Source organism: Lampetra planeri, chromosome 1 (assembly GCF_965212315.1).
Source record: "Lampetra planeri chromosome 1, kcLamPlan1.2.h2, whole genome shotgun sequence".
In the NCBI taxonomy this organism is placed as follows: domain Eukaryota; kingdom Metazoa; phylum Chordata; class Hyperoartia; order Petromyzontiformes; family Petromyzontidae; genus Lampetra; species Lampetra planeri.
Window position 1 is genome coordinate 19016285 of NC_136107.1, and position 22592 is coordinate 19038876.

General features: G+C 46.4%; 1 protein-coding gene across 11 annotated transcripts in view; it reads right to left on the bottom strand.

Moving 5' to 3' along the window:
* LOC144719616 (POU domain, class 2, transcription factor 1-like) overlaps positions 1 to 22592 on the bottom strand; it is a 116939-nt gene that overhangs the window by 12074 nt on the left and 82273 nt on the right. For 6 of the 11 annotated variants that reach the window (XM_078595724.1, XM_078595704.1, XM_078595738.1 and 3 more), the window contains 10 exons: positions 15700 to 15825; positions 14834 to 15064; positions 12260 to 12377; positions 12096 to 12163; positions 11316 to 11501; positions 11062 to 11203; positions 5069 to 5205; positions 4688 to 4822; positions 4345 to 4405; positions 4062 to 4197 (listed from right to left, as the gene is read on the bottom strand). In XM_078595724.1, coding sequence (XP_078451850.1) covers positions 4062 to 4197; positions 4345 to 4405; positions 4688 to 4822; positions 5069 to 5205; positions 11062 to 11203; positions 11316 to 11501; positions 12096 to 12163; positions 12260 to 12377; positions 14834 to 15064; positions 15700 to 15825 — 1340 coding nt within the window. The remainder of the gene's footprint in view (positions 1 to 4061; positions 4198 to 4344; positions 4406 to 4687; positions 4823 to 5068; positions 5206 to 11061; positions 11204 to 11315; positions 11502 to 12095; positions 12164 to 12259; positions 12378 to 14833; positions 15065 to 15699; positions 15826 to 22592) is intronic. The other 5 variants (XM_078595781.1, XM_078595774.1, XM_078595787.1 and 2 more) reach the window with 3 other exon arrangements.

Consider the following 22592-nt stretch of genomic DNA (forward strand, 5'->3'; position numbering starts at 1 on the left):
TTGAGTTATATTTCCAGAAGCATCTTGGGATAGCAATCCACTAATAGTTCATTTGATATATATTTTTATATATCACAGTTGCCGACTACAGATTCAAAGGCCAAAGTGCCAAGCAGCGAGCAACAAAACAGCACTATTTATGAGGGGGAATAGAAAATAATTAAGAGACTTATTTAACTGAGAAAATTTAAAATAACTTGGGGGAAAAGGACATTGGGGATGGACAAAAAACAACCTGTGCTGTATTCATATTCTTAGGTTTTTTCGGTAAAGTCACGTAGGTAAAACATCAAAATGAATAAAAATTAAATAAAATAAAGATCACGACGTTTCGGAGGCAACACAAGTCTCCGTCATCAGGTGGGACCGTCACAGCCAGATTAGCTGCATCAAGTGAGGCAATGATTCAAGATGTAATCCCTTAAAAGCAAGTTGAGGGGGGAGGAGAGGGGGGGGCTCATCAGAATGTGGTAGCCAATGAATGGAACGTATCGGGAGGGAGGGGGGCGGGGCTCAAAGACGGCACGGAGTGCCACGTACAACGCATCGGGAGGGGGAGGGGGGGCGGGGCTAAAAGGATGGACGACGGCGTGGACGCGGTTGTGCGCAAGCAACTACTGCTGCACAAGCCAACGCATTGGACAGAGAGGGGGGAGGGGAGGCCTGATACACATGATAGAAAAGAACGAAAATGCCCATGTTTATACCAATGCTGGCTGAACAATGAAGAGAGTACTGTTAAACACTGGGGATGTTAACACTCGGTAAAGCAAAGTAAAATAGTGCCTGTCAGATAAGATGGTCCAAAAAGGTGTAATTAAGTCTTTTTTGCGTGGTTGATAACATCTTTCCAATGATTACTAAGTTTGTACCCATCATCACGGTTGAAATTATGTCTGTATTTGTATATTTGTATGGCTTCGTGTACAAACCTTTGATGGTAGCCAGGAGGTTTGCAGAGAACCTTGGTCTCGGAAAAAAACAATTTCATGAGAGCCCACCGAGTTGTAGCAATGATCGGCAACGGCCGAAGAATCAGTTCTGCCGTGTTTCAGATCTGACTTGTGCTCGCGGACACGATCAGAAACATGACGTTTCGTTTCTCCAATGTAGCAATCACCACAAATGCAACTCAATTTGTAGACTCCAGGATACTGTAAGTCAGGAACGACATCCTTCACAGATGGAATCAGATCACGGATTTTATGCACTGTACTGAATCGGACTTGGAACTTATGTTTGTTTAGAATTTTGGAGATCTTTTTGGTCACGCCTGCTATGTATGGTAACGTGATAGTTTTGGTCGGAGTTTCATGTGGCTGTTTCTGTGTGGTGGGAGAGACAGCTTGGCGGATAGTACGGTCAGAGTATCCGTTCATCCTGAGGGCCCGATGTACATGTCTTAATTCACCGGTCAGGTGGTGTTGGTCAGAAATGCCATGGGCTCTGTGGTATAGCGTTTTGATGAGAGAATTCTTTTGAGATGGGTGGTGGTGGGAATCCGGTTTCAAGTAGGAATCTGTGTGGGTGGCTTTCCTGTAGACAGAATGTCCCAAGGATCCGTCAGGCCTCCTCTCAAACAGAATATCCAAGAATGGTAGTTTACCGTCTTTCTCCACTTCCATGGTGAATCTGATGGATGGGTGTCTAGAATTGATGTGGTCCAAGAAGTGGTTCAATGCTGGGAGGCCATGTGGCCAGATGACGAAAGTGTCATCCACATACCTCTTCCACAAGGAAGGACGCAGGGTGGATGTCTGGATGGCGTCTGATTCAAACTTTTCCATGAACATGTTGGCTATAACTGGTGACAAGGGGGAGCCCATAGGGGTACCCTCATTCTGTTTGTAGAAGGTGCCATTCCAGGTAAAATAGGTGTTGGTGAGGCAATGCCTAACCAGCGCAGGTACATCAGAATTCAATCCATGTTGGACTAAGTCCTCAATTATTGTTAGGGTGTCCGGTACTGGGACTTTGGTAAACAAAGATACTACATCAAAGCTGACAAGGATGTTTGAGAGGAGGCCTGACGGATCCTTGGGACATTCTGTCTACAGGAAAGCCACCCACACAGATTCCTACTTGAAACCGGATTCCCACCACCACCCATCTCAAAATAATTCTCTCATCAAAACGCTATACCACAGAGCCCATGGCATTTCTGACCAACACCACCTGACCGGTGAATTAAGACATGTACATCGGGCTCTCAGGATGAACGGATACTCTGACCGTACTATCCGCCAAGCTGTCTCTCCCACCACACAGAAACAGCCACATGAAACTCCGACCAAAGCTATAACGTTACCATACATAGCAGGCGTGACCAAAAAGATCTCCAAAATTCTAAACAAACATAAGATCCAAGTCCGATTCAGTACAGTGCATAAAATCCGTGATCTGATTCCATCTGTGAAGGATGTCGTTCCTGACTTACAGTATCCTGGACTCTACAAATTGAGTTGCATTTGTGGTGATTGCTACATTGGAGAAACGAAACGTCGTGTTTCTGATCGTGTCCGCGAGCACAAGTCAGATCTGAAACACGGCAGAACTGATTCTTCGGCCGTTGCCGATCATTGCTACAACTCGGTGGGCTCTCATGAAATTGTCTTTTCCGAGACCAAGGTTCTCTGCAAACCTCCTGGCTACCATCAAAGGTTTGTACACGAAGCCATACAAATATACAAACACAGACATAATTTCAACCGTGATGATGGGTACAAACTTAGTAATCATTGGAAAGATGTTATCAACCACGCAAAAAAGACTTAATTACACTTTTTTGGACCATCTTATCTGACAGGCACTATTTTACTTTACTTTACCGAGTGTTAACATCCCCAGTGTTTAACAGTACTCTCTTCATTGTTCAGCCAGCATTGGTATAAACATGGGCATTTTCGTTCTTTTCTATCATGTGTATCAGGCCTCCCCTCCCCCTCTCTGTCCAATGCGTTGGCGTGTGCAGCAGTAGTTGCTTGCGCACAACCGCGTCCACGCCGTCGTCCATCCTTTTAGCCCCGCCCCCCCTCCCCCTCCCGATGCGTTGTACGTGGCACTCCGTGCCATCTTTGAGCCCCGCCCCCCTCCCTCCCGATATGTTCCATTCATTGGCTACCACATTCTGATGAGCTCCCCCCCCCCTCTCCTCCCCCCTCAACTTGCTTTTAAGGGATTACATCTTGAATCATTGCCTCACTTGATGCAGCTAATCTGGCTGTGACGGTCCCACCTGATGACGGAGACTTGTGTTGCCTCCGAAACGTCGTGATCTTTATTTTATTTTATTTTTATTAATTTTGATGTTTTACCTACGTGACTTTACCGAAAAAACCTAAGAATATGAATCCTTGCAGTCACGAAAGCTTCAAATCTAGAACTGTGCTGTATTATCGTGATAGTCTAAGTGTGTGGGTGTTCATGGTGCAGCGTGCTAGTCGAGATTGTGTGGACCACACCATGAACACAATCGGATAAGCTAAATGTGTGTTTTATAATTTGTCTCAAATTTGTAACCGTGTACGCTTTTTATTGTTTTGTGTAACTCATATTGTTCATAATAAAGGATTTTGGGTTTGATCGCGTAAGTATGTGTCGTAGCCCTCCACCACCCGACACAGCCAGTAAGGTTTGTCACAAACAACGCGCCAATTAGTTACTACTTCAGCCCACCGGTGTGTTGGAGAGTAAATCCACAACGTTTACAATTTGAGTAGTACGACGCTTCTCTGGTAATTACATCCAGCAACATCGGGCGATATTCTGGCAACGTAGTAACTAATTGGCACGGTTTCTTTACGTGACAAACCTTACTGGCTGTGGCGGGTGGTGGAGGGTTACGACACATTTCTACTTACGCAATTGAACCCAAAAACCTTTATTATTAACTCATATGTATTGACGTAATATTAACGTTCACTTGCGAAGCGCTCCATGATAATTTCATTGCGAAGGGCACATAGCAATAAAAAAAAATCTAGTTGAATGAATCGATTGATAAATTGACAGGGCAAGAAGTTAAGGGCTGAGCAAGGCTGCTCTCGCAGCAGTGGACCCACCCCGCCAGCTGCGCCATCTGCCCGCTGGAGAGCGAGTGCTGCCGTGGAGACGTCAGCATCTCGCAGCCGGTGGCAGGGATGGGTGTGGAGGGCAGTGCCGCCGTGGTGACCACTGTGCTGTTGCCCAGCGACGTGCCTGCACGGCCACGCAAAACCGAGGGGTTCTCAGAAAGGAGGTGCCATTGTGCGGGCACACGATGGCGCTCATAAGCGGGGGAACAACGGAAAGGACCGCCCCTGACTTGACAAAAACCCGACGGAGGATTACGTGATGGAGCTGTACCTGAGTGGGGCATCATTGCGGTGTTGAAGCTCACGACCGCATTAGAGTTGGTGCTTTCTACCTGTCATGCACACATACATATGCGTCCGGCATGTTATCAGTGGCCAACGCCTCTCTAAAGGCCAAGGATAATCTGCATTTAAAAAAGCCTCAACGTCCGTTATTTGCACTCAGCGTTACATATATACCAAACACGACACAAGCACACAGGTTCAAGTCTTTGTACGCGTATGTAGCCCCAACATCAATCCAAAAAACCTTTTCCAAAGTTAGCCCCACACCCACAGCACTCCCTCTGTATTACTACAGCCTGTGCCGAAGCCCTTAACCAGTCGGCACGCACCAGGGTGTTGGCAGGTGGGTTAATGCGTTTCTCCTTCTGTCGGCGGTTACAGAACCACACCCGCACCACCTCCTTCTCCATGTGCAGCTGCTCCGCTATCATGCTCAACTCCTCCGATGTCGGTTTGCAGTTCTGCTACGACACGCACACACGCACGGACAGAGACACGCGCGCGCACGCACACACAGCCACGCGTATACCACAAGCGCGCGCACACACACACACAGCTCCTTGAGTTTCATACACAAAAACACATTCTCTACACTCGGAGATGTTTATTAGTTAAAGTAATTGTCGTTGTTGTTGTTTAAACATTCCATGCTGCAAGCTCTGGGGTTATTCACTTATGTGAGCAGGATACCATTGTTCATTGGGCCTCACCTCCAGGAAGCTCTTCTCCAGAGCCACGCGCACGTGCGTGTCAATGCTCGTACGCTTCTTTCGCCGCCGCCCCAAGCCCTCCAAACCCGAGGGGGAGGCGTTTTGATTTCCGGGTGAGGTGTCAGCCGGAATGTGCTCTGGATGCACCCGGTGGGGACAGGGGGATGGAGGGGAAGCCAGGTGAGAACAGCCAGGGAAAAAACGCACACGGAATTACGATTGCGAATGGTGATGACGACACTCAAATCCTACAGAAGGCGCCCGGCTGGTGGGGTCCCTCGTGAACCCCTGACATGTGCTCGCGAGACCACTAACAATGCAACTACGATTATTCTTTGGTTCTTTCGGTAAAGTCACGTAGATAGAAAAATAATAACAAAGTGAATAAAAATGATTAAAAAATTATAAAAATAATAAACAGAAAACCACTAATGTAGATTGTAGCCTGGTTATTAAGTTTGGTGAGTGTACTGGCAGGCTATAATGTAGACTGTAGACTTGTTTTAAAGCTGATGAGCATATTGGCAGTCTATAATGTATACTTTTCTTGGTTCTTTCAGTAATTAAAATATAATAAAACTACATTTTTAAAAAATAGATATAAATAAAAACCATGATGTTTCGATTGCAACACAAGCGGTCGTCATCAGGAAAAGGGGGGTTAGCCTCTAAAGGCAAACTGTTTTTAAAGGTTTAGAGATGGGCGTAGCCCAAGTGTGCCAGCACCATGGGCGGGGCAGCTAATGTTAATGTAGGAGAAAGCAACGCCAACGCAGTGGGTCTACACCAATCAAAAGGGCCACCGGGCAATCATTTGCACCTCGCTCCACATACCCACACTGCTGATGGTGGAGGTTGACAAGAATACACAAATCAAGTCATGACCCAAAGTGGTTGATGACATCTTTCCAATGATTGCTGAGTTTATAACCATCTTATACTCATTGGTTCTTTCGGTAAAGTCACATATGTAGAAATAAAATTAAATAGAGCACGACGTTTCAAAAGCAAAACAAACAAGCGCTAGTCCTCAGGTGAAAATGGCGTAAACCACACGGCGAGGGAACACACAGAGGGACATCACACACAGAGCACACAGAGAACGGCAAACTGCACGGAGGCAAATACAGCAAGAAGATGGGAGAAGTGAACTCAGCAAACCTTATTGTGTTGTCTTCTCTGTGTATGTATCTCTACTTGTTGTAATTTGGCTTCGTTTTGGTTTACCGTGGTTGGTGTCTTCGTTTTCCCATGTGTTTCCCCCGATTTGTTTCCTGCATTGGTATTTGCATGTCCATGCAGGGTTACCCTTCCCTTCCCCCACCTCTACAGCCTATATAAGTTCCTGTACGTTATCCCTCCGGGCGTCTTTCTGCGTGTGCCTCTCCATGTGTGTATGTCTCTTGGTGTGGTGTTGCTCGCTGTGTCCCTCTGTACTGCCCAAAACACCTTTCCCTCTGTGTGTCTTCTCTGTGTATGTATCTCTGCGACCTTGTACCGCGTGTCTGTTCATGAGTCCTTATCCTCTGTTAGCGTTGGTGTGTTCAACCTAGAAAATTGACACATGATTTAGCAGTCTTTTGAAATACGTGGTCAACCGGGTTTAGTGTCTAACTGTGTTGTTGGCCGACTGGGTTGCATCGCATTATATTTCTAAGGTTTGCTAAGTTCGCATCTCCCATCTTCTTGCTGTATTTGCCTCCGTGCAGTTTGCCGTTCTCGGTGTGCTCTGTGTGTTCCCTCGCTGTGTGGTTTACGCCATTTTCACCTGAGGACGAGCGCTTGTGTTGCGTTCGAAACGTCGTGATCGATTTTTATTAAATTTTTATTTTATTTCTACATACGTGACTTTATTGAAAGAACCAATGTGTATAGTACTTCCTGCAGTCACGAAAGCTTCAATCCTAGATTATAACTATCATCTCGGTTGAAATCGTGTCTGTATATATGGATGGCTTCATGAACAAATCTTTCTTGATAGCCAGTAGGCTTCCAAAGTACCATCGTCTTAAAGAAATCTATTTCGTGTGGACCAGCTGCGTTAAAATAATGATCAGCCACAGCAAAAGTATTGGTCCTACTGTGTTTCAAATCTGCCTTATGCTCATAAATACGGTCCGATACATGTCGCTTAGTTTCCCCAATGTAACTGCTGCCGCAGATACAGCTGAGTTGGGATACGCCCATCTCTAAACCTTTATAAACAGTTTGCCTTTAGAGGCTAACCTCTCATTTCCTGATGACGAACGCTTATCTTGCCATCGAATTGTCGTGGTTTTATTTTTTTTAATCATATTTAAATTACTGAAAGAACCAAGAAAAAGTCTACATCATAGACTGCCAATACGCTCACCAGCTTAAAAACCAGGCTACAGTCTACATTATAGACTGCCAGTACACTCACCGAGGTTAAGAACAAGGCAACAGTCTACATCAGGGGTCCTCAAACTTTTTAAACAGGGGGCCAGTTCACTGTCCCTCAGATCGTTGGAGGGCCAGACTATAGTTAAAAAAAACTATGAACAAATTCCTATGCACACTGCATATATCTTATTTTGAAGTGAAGAAACAAAACGGAAACAAATACAATATTTAAATGAAGAACAAGTAAAGTTAAATCAACAAACTTGCCATTATTTCAATGGGAACTATGGGCCTGCTTTTGGCTAATGAGATGGTCAATGTCCGGTTCCATATTTGTCACTGCTAGTCGTAACAAGTGATGCAAGTGTGCATCCGTTAGTCTAGATCTGGTTGGAGATTTCAAATGTTTAATTCTGGAAAAAGTCTGTTCACAGACATAAGTGCTGCCAAAGATGGTTGCCATTTTGAGTGCATGGTTCCTGAGATGAGGATATGTCTCAGAGGGGAGAGATGCATAGAAATTATGAAGGCTGCTTGACTTCAATGCGTCTTTCAGAGTCACAATTCTGCAGTTCAGCCAGTTCCATTTGGTAAATTGTATCCACATTTTCAATGTCAATAGAAAATGGGTTACGGAAAAGCTGTATGTCCTGTTCATGGAGATGAAGCTCTTTAAATCTAAATTGGAACTCCTTTTGCAATTTTTCCAGTGAATCCACACGTTTTGTTTGGGAATGCAACCAATGGTTTTTCCGCTAACAGATTTTGAGTTGTGGGGAGATGGCAGAAGTTTTCCTCCTTCACTTGTTTGATGAGGAGGCCTAATTTTACTTCAAATGCTTTGACATGTGATTGCATATCACAGATGAGCTTCCCCTTTCCTTGAAGTTGCACATTGAAACTGTTGAGTAGCTCTGTTACATCTGTCAGAAAGGCAAGGTGCCATTTCCATTCTGCATCATTGAGCTCTGGTACTTTTGTTTTTTGAAAGCAGAAAAGCTGTAATCTGTGGAAGTAAGTCATAGAAACGTTTCAAAACTCTCCCTCGACTCAGCCAACGGACTTCTGTGTGGTACAGAACATCTTCATAGTCAACATTTAGCTCAGACAGAAATACCTGAAATTGTCTGTGGTTTAGTGCATGAGCTCTAATGAAGTTAACACAAGATACCACAATTTTCATAACAGAGTCCCACTTCAGTGATTTACTACACAGCGCTTGTTGGTGGATGAGGCAGTGTATGGCTATTGGATGAGAATGGTTATGTTTGTCCATCTCTTGGTTAATGCGAGCAATTACTCCTTTCTTAGACCCCACCATGCTAGGAGCACCATCAGTTGTCACACTGGATAGTTTAGCCCAGTTCAGCTCCAAACCATTCAGTTTGGCAAACCTTTTCATAGATATCCTCTCCTGTAGTTGTTCCTTTGATGCTTTACAGTGCAGCAAGTTCTTCTGTGACTTCGAAATAGTCATTCGTCCCACGAATAAAAATTAGAAGTTGTGCAGAATCACGAACATCATTGCTTTAGTCGAGTGCCAAGGAAAAATAGGAAAGTTTTTTGTGGAGTTTTGCAAATGCTGATGCAAATTGTCTCCCATTTCTTCAATCCTCCGTGTAATTGTAGGTCCTGAAAGACTCACTGTACTAAATAAATCTCTTTGGCAACAGAAAGAAGGCATTCTTTAACAAATTCTCCCTCCACGAATGGTCTGCCAGTGCACGCTATTAGCTTGGCAACTTGAAAACTTGCTCGCAGTGATGAAATATTTAGCTGCTTCTGCTTCACAAAAGTATTTTGCTGAGTTGTTAATGTATTTTTCAGTTTTAATATTTTATCTTTTCTCACTTCTCCGACCAAACAATCATATTTATCTTTATGTTGAGTTTCATAGTGTCGACATAAATTGTATTCTTTGAACACAGACACTATATTCTGGCATATCAGACACACAGCTCTTTCCTTGTACTGCATGAAAAAGTAATCATAAGTCCACTGTTCTTTGAATATCCTACACTCCGAGTCAATTTTTCTCTTTCTTGACATCATTGTTTCCTAGGGAGTCAAAATTGCTATTAGTAAAATACCAATATATATACAGCGCTACAAAAACAATATACCAGCAATAACTTTGCCCACACAGAGACCTACAGGCTGCACTGCCCATCAATGCAGTCTGATTGGGGGAACTCCGCTTTTACCCCAGGCTCACACTGGTGCGGGTGCCATTAAAAAGTGAATTACACCTGCAGTTTTGTTCACAGATCGCAGTGCGATCTGCGAACTCGCATAGGAATCTGATCGCATGGGGGAGAAGACCCATGCGATCCGATTCCACTGCAGGAAAAAAGAAGGCACATGTGCCTGTTTTCTTCCGAATCTAATGCAAGTTCAGCCATACAAGCATATGGCTGAACTCGCACTGCTCAGAGATCGCAACAGTATGAACCGGGGCTTACACAACATACAACATATAACCTCATACAACTGAATAGCAATCAGAATATGAATGCACTTACTGTCATTTAAATTGGGTTTCCTACTCCTCGGCTGTCTGTCACTGACCAGCACGGGAAAACAGCAGGCAGCCCCTCCAGAGATCAGAGATCACTCTGTTATTACCCCTCTATCATTTACCCAGCGGTGCGTGTACTGGGGATCTACATCCCCAGCACACAGGAATATCACTGGGAGTGGAGCCGAGGGGCAAGTGAGGGAGCTGAGGGAGGGAGAGCCAGTCAAGCGCAGCCAGGGGAGGGCTGGCAGCCTTAGGCCTGGGGGGCAAGTCCAGTCAATTGGCCCATTGAACCATTCACCAGCGCAGCCCAATCAGTGCCCACCGCCGCAGCTCAATCAGTGCTCACCAGCGCAGCCAAATCAGTGCTCGCCACCGCAGCCCAATCAGTGCCCAACACCGCAGCCCAATGAGTGCTCACCAGCGCAGCCCAATGAGTGCTCACCAGCGCAGCCCAATTAGTGCTCACAAGCGCAGCCCAATTAGTGCTCACAAGCGCAGCCCAATTAGTGCTCACAAGCGCAGCCCAATTAGTGACCATGGGCCGGATAAATGTCCTCGGCGGGCCGCATGTGGCCCGCGGGCCGTAGTTTGAGGACCCCTGGTCTACATTATAGACTGCCAGTATACTAACCCAGTTTAATAACCATTGCTACAGTGTACATTATAGACTGCCAGTACACTCACTCAGATTAAAAACCAGGCTACAGTCTACATTCGTGGTTTTTTGTTGTTTATTATTTTTATTCACTTTATTTTAGTTATTATTCTTTTTCTTCTATCCATGTGACTTTACCGAAAGAACCAAAGAATATGAATTCCTGCAGTTAAGTCAAAATTTAACTACAATTTTTTTTATCTCATCAAATGGATAAGGGACTCCGCTCACCGTGAGGGTAGCGGGGGATTATGGACCGTACTTCACCCCGCTGGCTAGCAACAGGTTGGCCGAAGAAGGGGAGCATAGACGTGGGGGACAGGGAAGCACAGAATAATAATGGATGTTGCCGCACTACCCTCTGCTGCCCACCACGTAGCCCCGTAGTCGACAACCACTGGCTGTGCGCAGTGGTTGCCTGTCCACCCGCTATCCACTCACGCACGTGCACACCTGTGTCATTGAGCCACTTCTCCAGCAGGGGCTTGAGCTTGCACATGTTCTTGAAGCTAAGGTTGAGTGCCTCGAAACGGGAGATGGTCGTCTGACTGAAGTCATTGCCATACAGCTTGCCCATCGCCAGGCCTACATCTCCCTGCGAAGAATTACAAAAAACTAAACAGACGGACGAACTGGCGCGTACAATACGTGAAACAAAACGCGATGCGTGTCGACGTGGGAGCCCCCTCCAGCTCACGCTCTACTACCTGTGTGAAGCCCAGCTTGATGCGCCGCTGCTTGAACATTTTTGCAAACAGCTCCAGCTCCTCCAGGTCTCTGGGGTCCTCGGGTTGGATGCCTGGGCTGGCGGCGCCGCCAGACCCACCCGTGCCGACGCCCATGCCCGCGGCCACGTCGCCCACGGGCACCGTCGCTCTACTGGGCAGGGTAAACTACACAAAGACAACGCACGCACGCGCGGGTAAGCCGCTCAGCGGGCTGCGAAAGCAGGCCGTCACTGGGCCGAGTTGACCATCTGGGCCTTTTTATCAGGATCGCCTAATGAGCATTGGGAAGTCCTTAACGACACTGACACATGCGACTTCGGTGAAACACAAGACCATGGGGCATCTATCGGTCTGTCGGCTCCTAGTGGAACCGTTGATTTTGGAGGACTTCGCCAGGGCTAAAGACCGGGCCATGTCGTCATCATCATGTGCCCAATACTGGATACACATAATTGGTGGCAGGAGACGAGAAGATGAGACAATCAAACCAGCAGTTGATTGATAAAAGCTGATGATGCCGATGAACCATTTAACATCATCAATGACACGGCATCATTAAAACCAAGGGCACACGGCACCTATACACAAGGTTTGAGATAAATGTCTTGGAAAGTTTATTCCCATACAAGTGATGGCCAGTGCACGAAGTATAAATTGCCTCGTTCGTAAGCATATGATGAGTAACCACCCGAACAGCTCTCGCCCCAACAGTGCAATGTCGGCTACATGGGGGAAATCATTGTCTCTGCGTGCACTCACCGGAGCTGCGACGCTGCGCTGCGTCACTTGAGGCAACTGCTGCAGGACGTTCTGTGCTTGCGCGAGTCCTGCGAGGACATCGAGGGAGCGTGAGCCATGGCGGCAACGTCGAAGACGGCGGTGCATGACCCGAGCCACCTTCCCACCCCCGGTCCTCCCCTCACCTGGCCTGGTGTGGCCTGCTTGAGGCAGGATGACTTGAGCCTGCTGCAGCCCGGTGGCTAGCCCAGTGGCGGGCTGCAGGAGGAAGAGCTGGTGAAGAGGCAGCCCAGTCTGGAGGTCCTGACCACCGGCACGCGACGCGGCAGAGGGGTTCCGTCAGCGAGCAATACGCACTGGGGCTTTGTGTCATAATCACTTTGCGAGCCTCTGCATGAGCTGCCGAGGATTCCAATTAGTATGCAAACGTGCACGTGTGGCCATGCGTAACAGGAATTTAACAAATTCACCACCTTGCCCCCATTGTAATTGATAAATTGTCACGATTATGGGTCATGATTCGATTCAAGAATCTATACATTCTTGCCATTGTGGTGAAAGTAAAGCTTGCAGGGTTAATAGAAAGCCAATTACGTAAAACATCTGATTAAAAAAAGATATCAATTTTTACGCACATAAATGCGTGCGCTGCGAGCATAATAAACTTTTTTAATAGATGAGCCAATGCATCGTTACATAAGGTTGTTTTTTATTTGTTATGCAATCTGGATTTTGATTGTTGTTGTTGGCAGCGTCCACAGGACACCCACTTGATGGGCGCCGAGAGCAATTGCGACTGGAAATAATACGTCTGTGGACGCCAGAAACGATGACCGACATAAGCCTAAAGCTTACAGAAGGAAAGTGTTACATGCATTTATAAGACAGTCAAGCATCGAATTACACAAACCATGCAGCGATATCCAATGAATGCAAAGCGGGATGCATGTATATGCCTGATGTTTACAAGTATCGACATAATTGTACATCAACAGATGAAGCTCAATAGGTTTTAATTAACACCCAAAAAATGTATTTTATATATATACTGCCCAAGTTGTATTACGGATGCATACATTTCCACGACTGGAATGTACCGCACAACATGCAAACAACGGGTGTAATCGGAGGACCCAATCACCCTTCATCCATGTTTATTTTAATGCATATTACAGCTGCAACTGTCGATTGGTCTGTTCATTTTTTACTCCGACAACAAAAAAATGGTCAATTTAGTTTTCTGTATTCAAGAAACCAGTTTCCATCCTAACTCTCATCCAAAACCACCATCCACATTGAATACCCGCTCAATGTACATGTTTTAATCTACCAAATACAAAAAACCATGGCCTCATCAGTGTTCCTGTTTTAGCCCAATGTGCACAAATTCAATTTAATTATATATATTTTTCAAACTACAACCGTTCAAATGAATATACCCATCCAAATCATAAAATAATATAAAATGCGTATTCACGATATATAAAACAGTATATGATTGTTGTCCTGAGCTTTCACCCGGTTCACCTAAATAGGCATACAATAAATTTTGCATCGTAACTAATCAACTGTTGATTACACATTTAGTCAGTTGTTGCAGCAAATATATATCATCATTTTTTTGTGTTTACTTTGTTGTCCTTCCGCCGCACCTCTGATTAAGCACGGTTGGCTACGTACGGTGCGAAAGAAGTTCAACATACATATGTACATTAATTCAAAGTATACTTACATATTTAAATCCATTTTTATACATAAAAACGGTCGTAAAAATCACTACACATCCACTTATTTGCACACACTTGACAGCAGGTAATGGTGGAAGTTAAGGGATTCACGACGAACATTAGGGCTGGTCATGCAATGGTCTTCGAGCAGGGGATCATGCAATGGTTTGAGACGTGGTAGAATGTCACAGGACTATTAACACTCACACCACAGCGGTACAGAGATTCCCAACAAGGTCCATTTCGGCACACATGGTACTCAAGAAGGCCAACTGCACGGCACCTTTCCTGGACAACCAGTGTTGTCGAACGAGGCTGTCCGTATTGCAATCAAATGACCACTTTTCCCAGGCTCACATTAAAAGCTGCATCACACTCCATTCCACCCCTAAAAAAAAGAGGAACTCGATGGTGTTACCAGAAACACCGTCAATGGACAGTGCTCGCCGCTAACTCACGAGAAGGAGTGCGGCTTCGTTCATGAGCTGGTGAAACGGAGTTTCCAATGTCGCAGCTACGGTGAGAGGAGAAGCTCGTGCAAGCTTCGTGATAGAGCCCAGGGGAGAGGGGTCAAGGGCGAGGAAAATGGCCAATTAGAGAGCCCTGTGGAGACGACACGAGGTCACTAAAACTGCATTGCACAAAAGAGTCTCACTAGCGTTTAAGTTGAATTTCTCAATGTCATATTTGTTTACATGAACGAGAGTACGCTTTCAACGTAGTGAAACTAAACAAACTCTCATCCAACAATTTAAAAGAAATGTTATATTTTATCATTAAATGTAACATCACAATTTTTATTAACAAAAGATGTCTCATTTATCAACTGCACAGGGCTCTGTGTATGGAATGACGATGATGAAGCCAGGGTTGGGGGTCTGTAGCCGGTTGTTTAAAACATATAAAGTGGACCTTGCTCTTACGACTGTCTTAAAGCAGTGCCAGTGAAGGAATAACAAGGTCACTTGAAGTGTTTTATGCAAATGGCCACAGGAGTCATGCTGACAGAGGTGGGTGATCATGGGGTCACACCTGCGTTGCAATTTGTATAGGCTGAGCCAGGGATATCTGTCCCTGTAGTTGACTTAGTGAAATCTGTCCTGTGGACTGGTTTATGGTGAAGTGGGCAGTTGTCTGCCCAGCTGTTGCAGCCTGTTGCTGCTGCTGCTGTTGCTGTTGTTGATGTTGCTGTGTGGCTGAAGTGATGAGCTGAGCCTGCGCCTGCTGTATCAGCAGGTGCTGCTGTACACCAGCCAGCGTCAACTTGCAGGAAAAAGAAACACAGACCTAAGTGCCGTGCAACCGGTGGTAACCACACAACTCGGTGGCCGAGTGGTTTGGTAGTTTTCGGTGAGCTGAACCAATTGTGCCACAGCAACCATAACACAACACAAATTAAAGGATGCATCTCGACCGCAGTTGCGTGTCGTGGAACACACCATACATAAGTGTCAATATTTACCATTTAAAGTTTTCCTCTCGGCAACAGAGCACAAAAAGAAAATCAAGCTTCACTTTCCTAGCACCTTGTCTTACCAAATGGAAAGTTACATCAAAGTACAATCTTCAGTATTTTATACTGCAAATAAAAACAATTTACTGCATTGACAGTCTTCCCACGAATGCCGACATAACTAGACTCTCTCTGTTTTTGCAGCTGTGTGTAGCTGAGAGACCACATCGTTAAATTATCAAAACGTTCATCCCGCAATGGGATGAGATGAGCCAATAACACAAAAATGCAAAAAAACACTTTTTACCCCATCTTACGTGTGTGCTCTCCGGATAAAACAAAAGGAACGCACACCACAGCCTTTAGTCAGTTGTGGCTGAGCTCGCACAGTAACCTTCGCTTTTGTAATGTAGATGAGCTGTTTAAAATGTTAAGAGGTCATTACCCCAGCGATCTGGCCACCTGCAAACAGCAGCTGTGCCTGTGGAAGAGCTGCCATGGTGATGGAGGGCTGGCTGGTAACCTGAGACATTTGTGCAGGTGCCTGGGCCAGACTAGCTTCGGCCTTAACCTGTGAAACACACGTCGATACGAGAGTGCACAAACCCACACACAAGACACAACTACGTTAACGTGCAGTCTGCACCACAGGCGGGAGGGCGATTACATTCACGGCAAAGCACAACAGCGCAGCCTTACAGTAACATAAGGCAAAACTATTTCTTGGCTAATGTGAAGTTCTGACAAGGCCATTAGGACGAACCGAGGGGATATAGTCAACACTGCCCTTTCCCCCTTGAGATTACCGTGAAGGAATGGTTAACCACCAAGGTGTGCAAGATCACTAATCCTCCCTGCCAAATTTGTAGCGATCAGGAACTAAGTTTTCAAGTCAACAGACACTCCAAACAGGTAGCTAAAAGCTTAAAAGAAATCCCAAACAACAAGTTCAGCACCAGATGTAGGTTTCAGGGTGCCATATGGGACCTGAGTTGTGGCCTTTACTGTTTCATCGCCTAAAAGAGCCTGGTTAATGTTTTAAATGAGCCCATGGGCAACCCATTTTCACCTCCTTGTGAAAGGCCGAGATGGTCGAGAACTTGACCTTCTTTAAGGCCACTAAAGACAGGCCCACAACAGAATCCCATTGAAAAGTATTTGCTACGCAAGAAGAGACCAACCACACGAGACTGGGTGCATGCTCTCTCTTGACCACACCATGTACAGTCTCCGGGTGGAGGGGTCTTCTGGACTTTTACAGAAATTCCTGAACGTCGGGGTCTCGGCCCCAATTTTTAAACCTGGCTCTTTCAATGTCCAGGCCATTACGAGTAGGGCTACGAGGCCCTGGTATTAGTGTATATCAAGCTTGTCCTTCCATTGCACCTTTCTTTAGCACGGCTGGCTATGTACGGTTGGCTACGTACGGTGCGAAAGAAGTTCAACACAAATATCAATTAAAAGTATAAGTATAGGTTTTACCCTTTCTGGCAATAAAACAGGTGTTAAGATATTATTGGTTATTTCGGTAAAGTCACGTAGAAGGGGAATAATAAAATACCTAAAGAACCAAGAATATGAATCCCTGCAGTCACGAAAGCTTTAAATCAAAATGTAGGTGTTAAGATGTTAAAACACCAAACTGAAACCTTGCAAGGAATCATGTGTGCATTAACCATATATACGTGTGGTGAACATGCAAACAAAAAACATGCTCTGGTAGTAATTCATCAATTAAAAGTGTCTGCCATGGGGCTGGAATTTAACACTGACCAAACAATTTTTTGTTCAGTACTAAAACTGAGGACTATTGGAAATTAATAACTTCACATTTTCCGATGGTAAATAAGCAAAAGCTTCAGTTACGTGCCACACAGCGACACTTACAACAGTGCAAAGAGGGGGGGGGGGGGGATGCCATCATCATATTGTTTTGTGGGCAAAACCACAGATGATGCACACAATGAAAAATAACATCAGGGCAGATGCCAAGGAGAGGACCGGTAAAGTGGCAGTGCCGTGGAGCCACTTGAGGGAGCCATCGCCTCTAACGTACCACCAACCGGTACAGTGCAAGGAAATTAGGTCAACTTATGCACCGCTCATAACAAAACAGTTGCTCACGTAGCTAACACCGGTGCATGTAGCGTTAATGCCACAGGAAATATAAATAATGAAGGCGGCAGTGAATAAGGTAACAGCAAGGAGTGAAATTGGTCCTCTTGCCTGTGTAGAGCCGTTGTAGCCGTTGTAGACGGCCTGATTTAGACTTGCCGCGGGTGGCAAACAAACACAATGGGCGTGGCTACGTCGGTACGCGGAGCAGGTGCTCGCAGCGACGTCCTCGCCGTACGCTGGGATCCCCCACAGTCCCTCCCCTCGGGGGGAGATGGCTATTTAAGGCGGTGAGCCGAAGGGCTCTGGGTCTAGTATTAAGCTGTAACCAGTGAAGAAAGAAGACCAGCTAGACCGGCCCTGGAACTCTCTGGGATCGCTGTCCTTTAAAGGACCGACCAGGCAAGCCAGCGGCGTGGCCCCCAGAGCCCAGAACCGACGCTCTTCTAAGAGCGGGGTCTGGGTATTCGGGGTGCCGTAACCTAGGTGTAAGCTAGCTGTGAGCTAGGCTGTTGTGTTCCGTAGCTAGACGGGTGAAGGGGCCGATACCCCTTCAGTTACTGTAAGCTTCCGAGTTACGTGCTGGTGTTAATAAATAAGCGTGTGCCTCCAACTATGTGTCAAGTCTCCCTGGAACCATACTACACCTGCAACTCTGGGGTAGGAGATTAAAGTGGGATTAACTGTGGTTAAACCTCCCCTTACCAGCAAGTACGAAAATGAGACGGAGCAAATTTTTCGGGCAGTGCACAATGAGACGTAGGTGGCATCAGATCTAGGTATGTCCGTTAATTGAACTTCTTTCGTGTCGTACGTAGCCAACCGTGCTAATCGGAGGCGCAAATCAGAGATGACGCTAACCGCGGAAAGGGCGTCAACGACCAATCATCTCGTTAAACGTTTGCGGGACCTGCAAGGATGACGCAGAACTGCTGGAACTATGCGGTGCAGCATCATCATTATTCACCGCTATGGGGGGGAGGGGGGGAGGAGCGGGGTAATTTTTCAGTGCCGAATTTTCGGTGCCAATTAAATCTTTCTAATCTGGGTCCACGTAGAATTGAAGTAATTGAAATGCCGTTTTTTGCGGTTTTCACAATAGGGTGGGGGGGGGGGGGTACGCCGGTATCTGAGAGGTGGTGCACAAGCTTCAAGAAATAAAGCGTGGCATCACAAAGTATGTAAGTCAATCAATAAACATTTTTTCGTAAAAATTCGCCCCCACTAAAGAGAGCATCGCAATACTTTACAGTCTAAATTAAACTAAGGTAGTCCGACCTATAAACTCAAAACGCATATGAAAATAAAAATAAATGAGCAGACACACTCAGGGCAAAGCAAAAAAGAAGGAAATGCAAGTGTACACGTTTTGCTAAAACGAGCACATTTTATGTTTTATTTTTCTAAGTACACGGTTAAAGTTTCCAAATGATTGGCAATCACAATGCACGACTGTACCATACTGACGTGCGTCATTCAAAAACCAAATCCAGATTGCCAATGATGAACAAAAGAATGAAACTGAACTTTTATGTTACTAAGTGACAAAGCATTAAAATGCAAGTGACCTTGACATGATTTGAGAAAATGGGCCGTTTCTATGCGACACAGGCAAGATGCCTAAACAAAAAGCAAACGTACGCGTACAGGACGTCAGAAAGTTTGGCTGCTGCAGCTCCTTACTATTAAAATTCCATCCCTTTATTACTGCTAATCCTACTTCCTCCCTTTATTACTGCTAATCCTACATAATACACGAGCATAATATGACTTTGAGACCCCCCCCCACCACCTACACATTCCACAAGTAGTGACTAATCCCATATCTGCATTTTCCATAAATATGTTAAATTGATCTGTTGATATGCAAATTCATTTGTCAAGGCGCCCTCCTCCTCTAACCCAGCTTAAATATACGCTGGTGGGTAATTCTAGATTTGAAGCTTACGTGACTGCAAGTGTAATGTAGTAACTCGGCGGGAGACGACTTCACGGGTAGCACACTCTTTTATTCACCAACTTCGTTACACAGGTGACTAACACCCACTGTAGTTACTCGGGTGACTAACACCCACTTGGTTACTCGGGTGACTAACACCCACTTGGTTACTCGGGTGACTAACACCCACTTGGTTACTCGGGTGACTAACACCCACTTGGTTACTCGGGTGACTAACACCCACTTGGTTACTCGGGTGACTAACACCCACTTGGTTACTCGGGTGACTAACCCCCACTTAGTTACTCGGGTGACTAACACCCACTTAGCTACTCGGGCGACTAACACCCACTTAGCTACTCGGGTGACTAACACCCACTTAGCTACACGGGTGGCTAACACCAGCCTACCCCACACGGTTCTCCTGGCTACACCAACACGGGCTCTTACGCCCCGTAGCCTCTCGGAACACACCCAGCTGGGGTGTCCCTCTCGACTCTGAGTCCCACAGTCCCGACCCACATGGGCGTCGGACCACGGGTCCCACAGTCTCGCCTCCGAGCCACACAGGGCCCCGGTCCCAACAAGGACAGCGGGACTAGGGGTCTCAGGGCACTACCTCTTCACTCCGTCTTCGATCTTCAACTGGTTAACAACAACCCCGAGTGCTCTCGCGCGTCCCCCTTTATACACCTCCTGTGGACGTCGTTGAGAGCACCCATCCCATTTGACCAATCACTGGGCGCTGGCTACGATCCTCTTTTCCCACAGTGTCAGCGCGCCTCACCACTCACGCCGCGCCGCCCCGTGATCTCTCACTCCCGGCGCGCGCGTCCACACCACGCCCACAACGCGTGCCCAACCCCGCACCCCGTGCCGCCCCGTGATCCGTCACTGTCGGCGCACGTCAACACCACCACTACATCACCCCCTACCACATAGCTCGCAGCCGACCCGGCTGCTATAAAAATATACAACATCCCCTACCCCCCCCATGTGTGCCCCGTAACACAACAACAACATAACAACATAACACAACACGAACACCGCCATTCGCAAAAATCAGCAAATGCCACCACAACAACAGAACAATATGTACAATCCGGCGAGTGACAACAATAAATGTGTATACCAAAAAAAATATTTTTTTTTCTTTCTTCTGACTCGTGCAGCGTCCCATTCTTCCCGAGCGTCCCTTGAACGGGACATTACCCCGGCAGAGGGGGAACACGGCGGTGAGCCCGGGTTTAAAAATGTTATTATATTTTTTTTCTTCTCATGAAAAGTGTTGTGTCCTAGCCCGAGTCCGCCTTGCCGGTCCGTCGTACGGCACCCGACGCGGTTGACCGTCCGGAGGTGCCGGCAGTTCAGGAAGGCACGGGCCAGGCATCGGGGATCCGCGCGTGCCGCGGGGTTCCGGTTCCCGACGGTCAACCGCCGTCAGGCCCGAGACACCTGGGGGTGGGTCAGGTGGAGACACGTGAGGATCAGCCTGCGACACATCCCTCCCCGAGTCGACGGTCACATCACACGCTCGGTCGTTACGGCACAAAACGGGGTCACGCGGTGCCGCGTAGGGTTTCAGTCGGGAGGGGTGCACGTACCAACGGCGTTTTTCCCATTTAATCTGTATACTCTGGGGTCGTGCAACTCGCACAATTTCCACCGGTCCCCTCCATGGTCTCAACAACTTGGGGGACGTAGCCAACGGTGCATGTGGACAATGCAGCCAGGCCTTATCGCCTGGTTTCCAATCGTGCGTATGCACCCTCCGTCCATGCAATCTCTCGTTCGCGATCTGCCGAGACTGCGAATTCAATCTCGCAGCCTCTAGCGCTTCAGCCAATTTGGCGATATTAAACTTGATGTGGTCTGCCAATTTAGATTTTGCACGTGGCTGGGAAATCCCCAGTTGGACGTCCATGGCCGGATCGGCCTCCCGCCCATACATAAGAAAAAATGGGGAAAACCCCGTCGCCGCATGAGGGGCCATTCGATAGGCCGCGAGCACCTGTTGTATCCTAAGCCTTCTTCCAAACTTGATATTTTTATATATTATCTTTTTACTTGATATATAATGAATGAAAACACCCCAAAAAGCAGCAGGCTGCAAAAACCAGGTGTTGTTAAGTAATGAACTGGAGGAGGGCTAGGATGACAGAATTTGCAACCTTGCTTCAAGGAAGGAGGGTGCCTGATGAACGGGCATATGTCACCCGTGCAGGCGGCAGAGACAGTGGGAGAGTCAGCCAGACATAATTAAGGCAAAAAGCCAACCATCCTGCATGGTTTTAAGGAATTAAATTATTAAATCCAGGGTGAGTGGTCAAATGAAGTGGGTCAGCAACGCTGTGTGCACAGGGGAGGGAGCTGATTAACAACCCTGCGCGTCTGAACGTGAGGGGGCCTTTGACCTGAAATTAAGAATAACACTCCCAGAGCAGAAGGTTGGATGACCACAGTGAGACGAATAAGAGCGTTGTATATCAAGGATGCAGACTCAGCTGAATAACAAGGCTGCGGAGGTCACCAAAAGTTCGCGTTCGCCTAGTTAAGTCGAAAAGCTCAATTATTCTGTATTGCTATTAAAGTAACGTTAAAGTCAGAATTTAACAACAGGGTAGGCTAAAGTTATTGATATTCACACCCACTCCAATTAAACCAGGCCACAAGTTACGCCTACTGAACCATCACCATCATTAAGTCAATATGAAATGTTATTTCCATACTTTAAAATACAACTCGACCCAAAGCATATGACAATCAGAACCTTCCTAAGTCAAAATTGAATCGCACCCAGACAGGAGCGAATAGTCGATATAAGGTTGAAGAGGGAAGGAAATTAAGAGCACGGCGAACTGCAAACGTAAGCAAAAAGCCGGGAACAACACACCAGTCGGGCTTCGACAGGCCATAAAAGTAGGAATGATAACTCCCGGGGTCAGGGGACATCAGAAAAAGCAAGCAGACAAAAACCAGAACTGACTCCAAGGTTCAACCGCCCTCACCTACAAGGAGTGACGGAAATTAATGAGGCCTTGAGTTAACGGCGTCAGCTGGACAGCAACAACAACGGCGAGCAGAGACAGAGTGAGGCAAAAACCTGCGAGGCTATGAAATGCAACTTCATGTCAGTGAAGCCTGACCAACAAGTTAAGTTAATGACATCACAATACATAATATCGTACATAACATCAATGTTAACGCTATTCACCGTCAACTATATTCCGCTTATATAACCATGCAGACACCAAGGAATACGAATTCCTAGGATCAAGAAACTT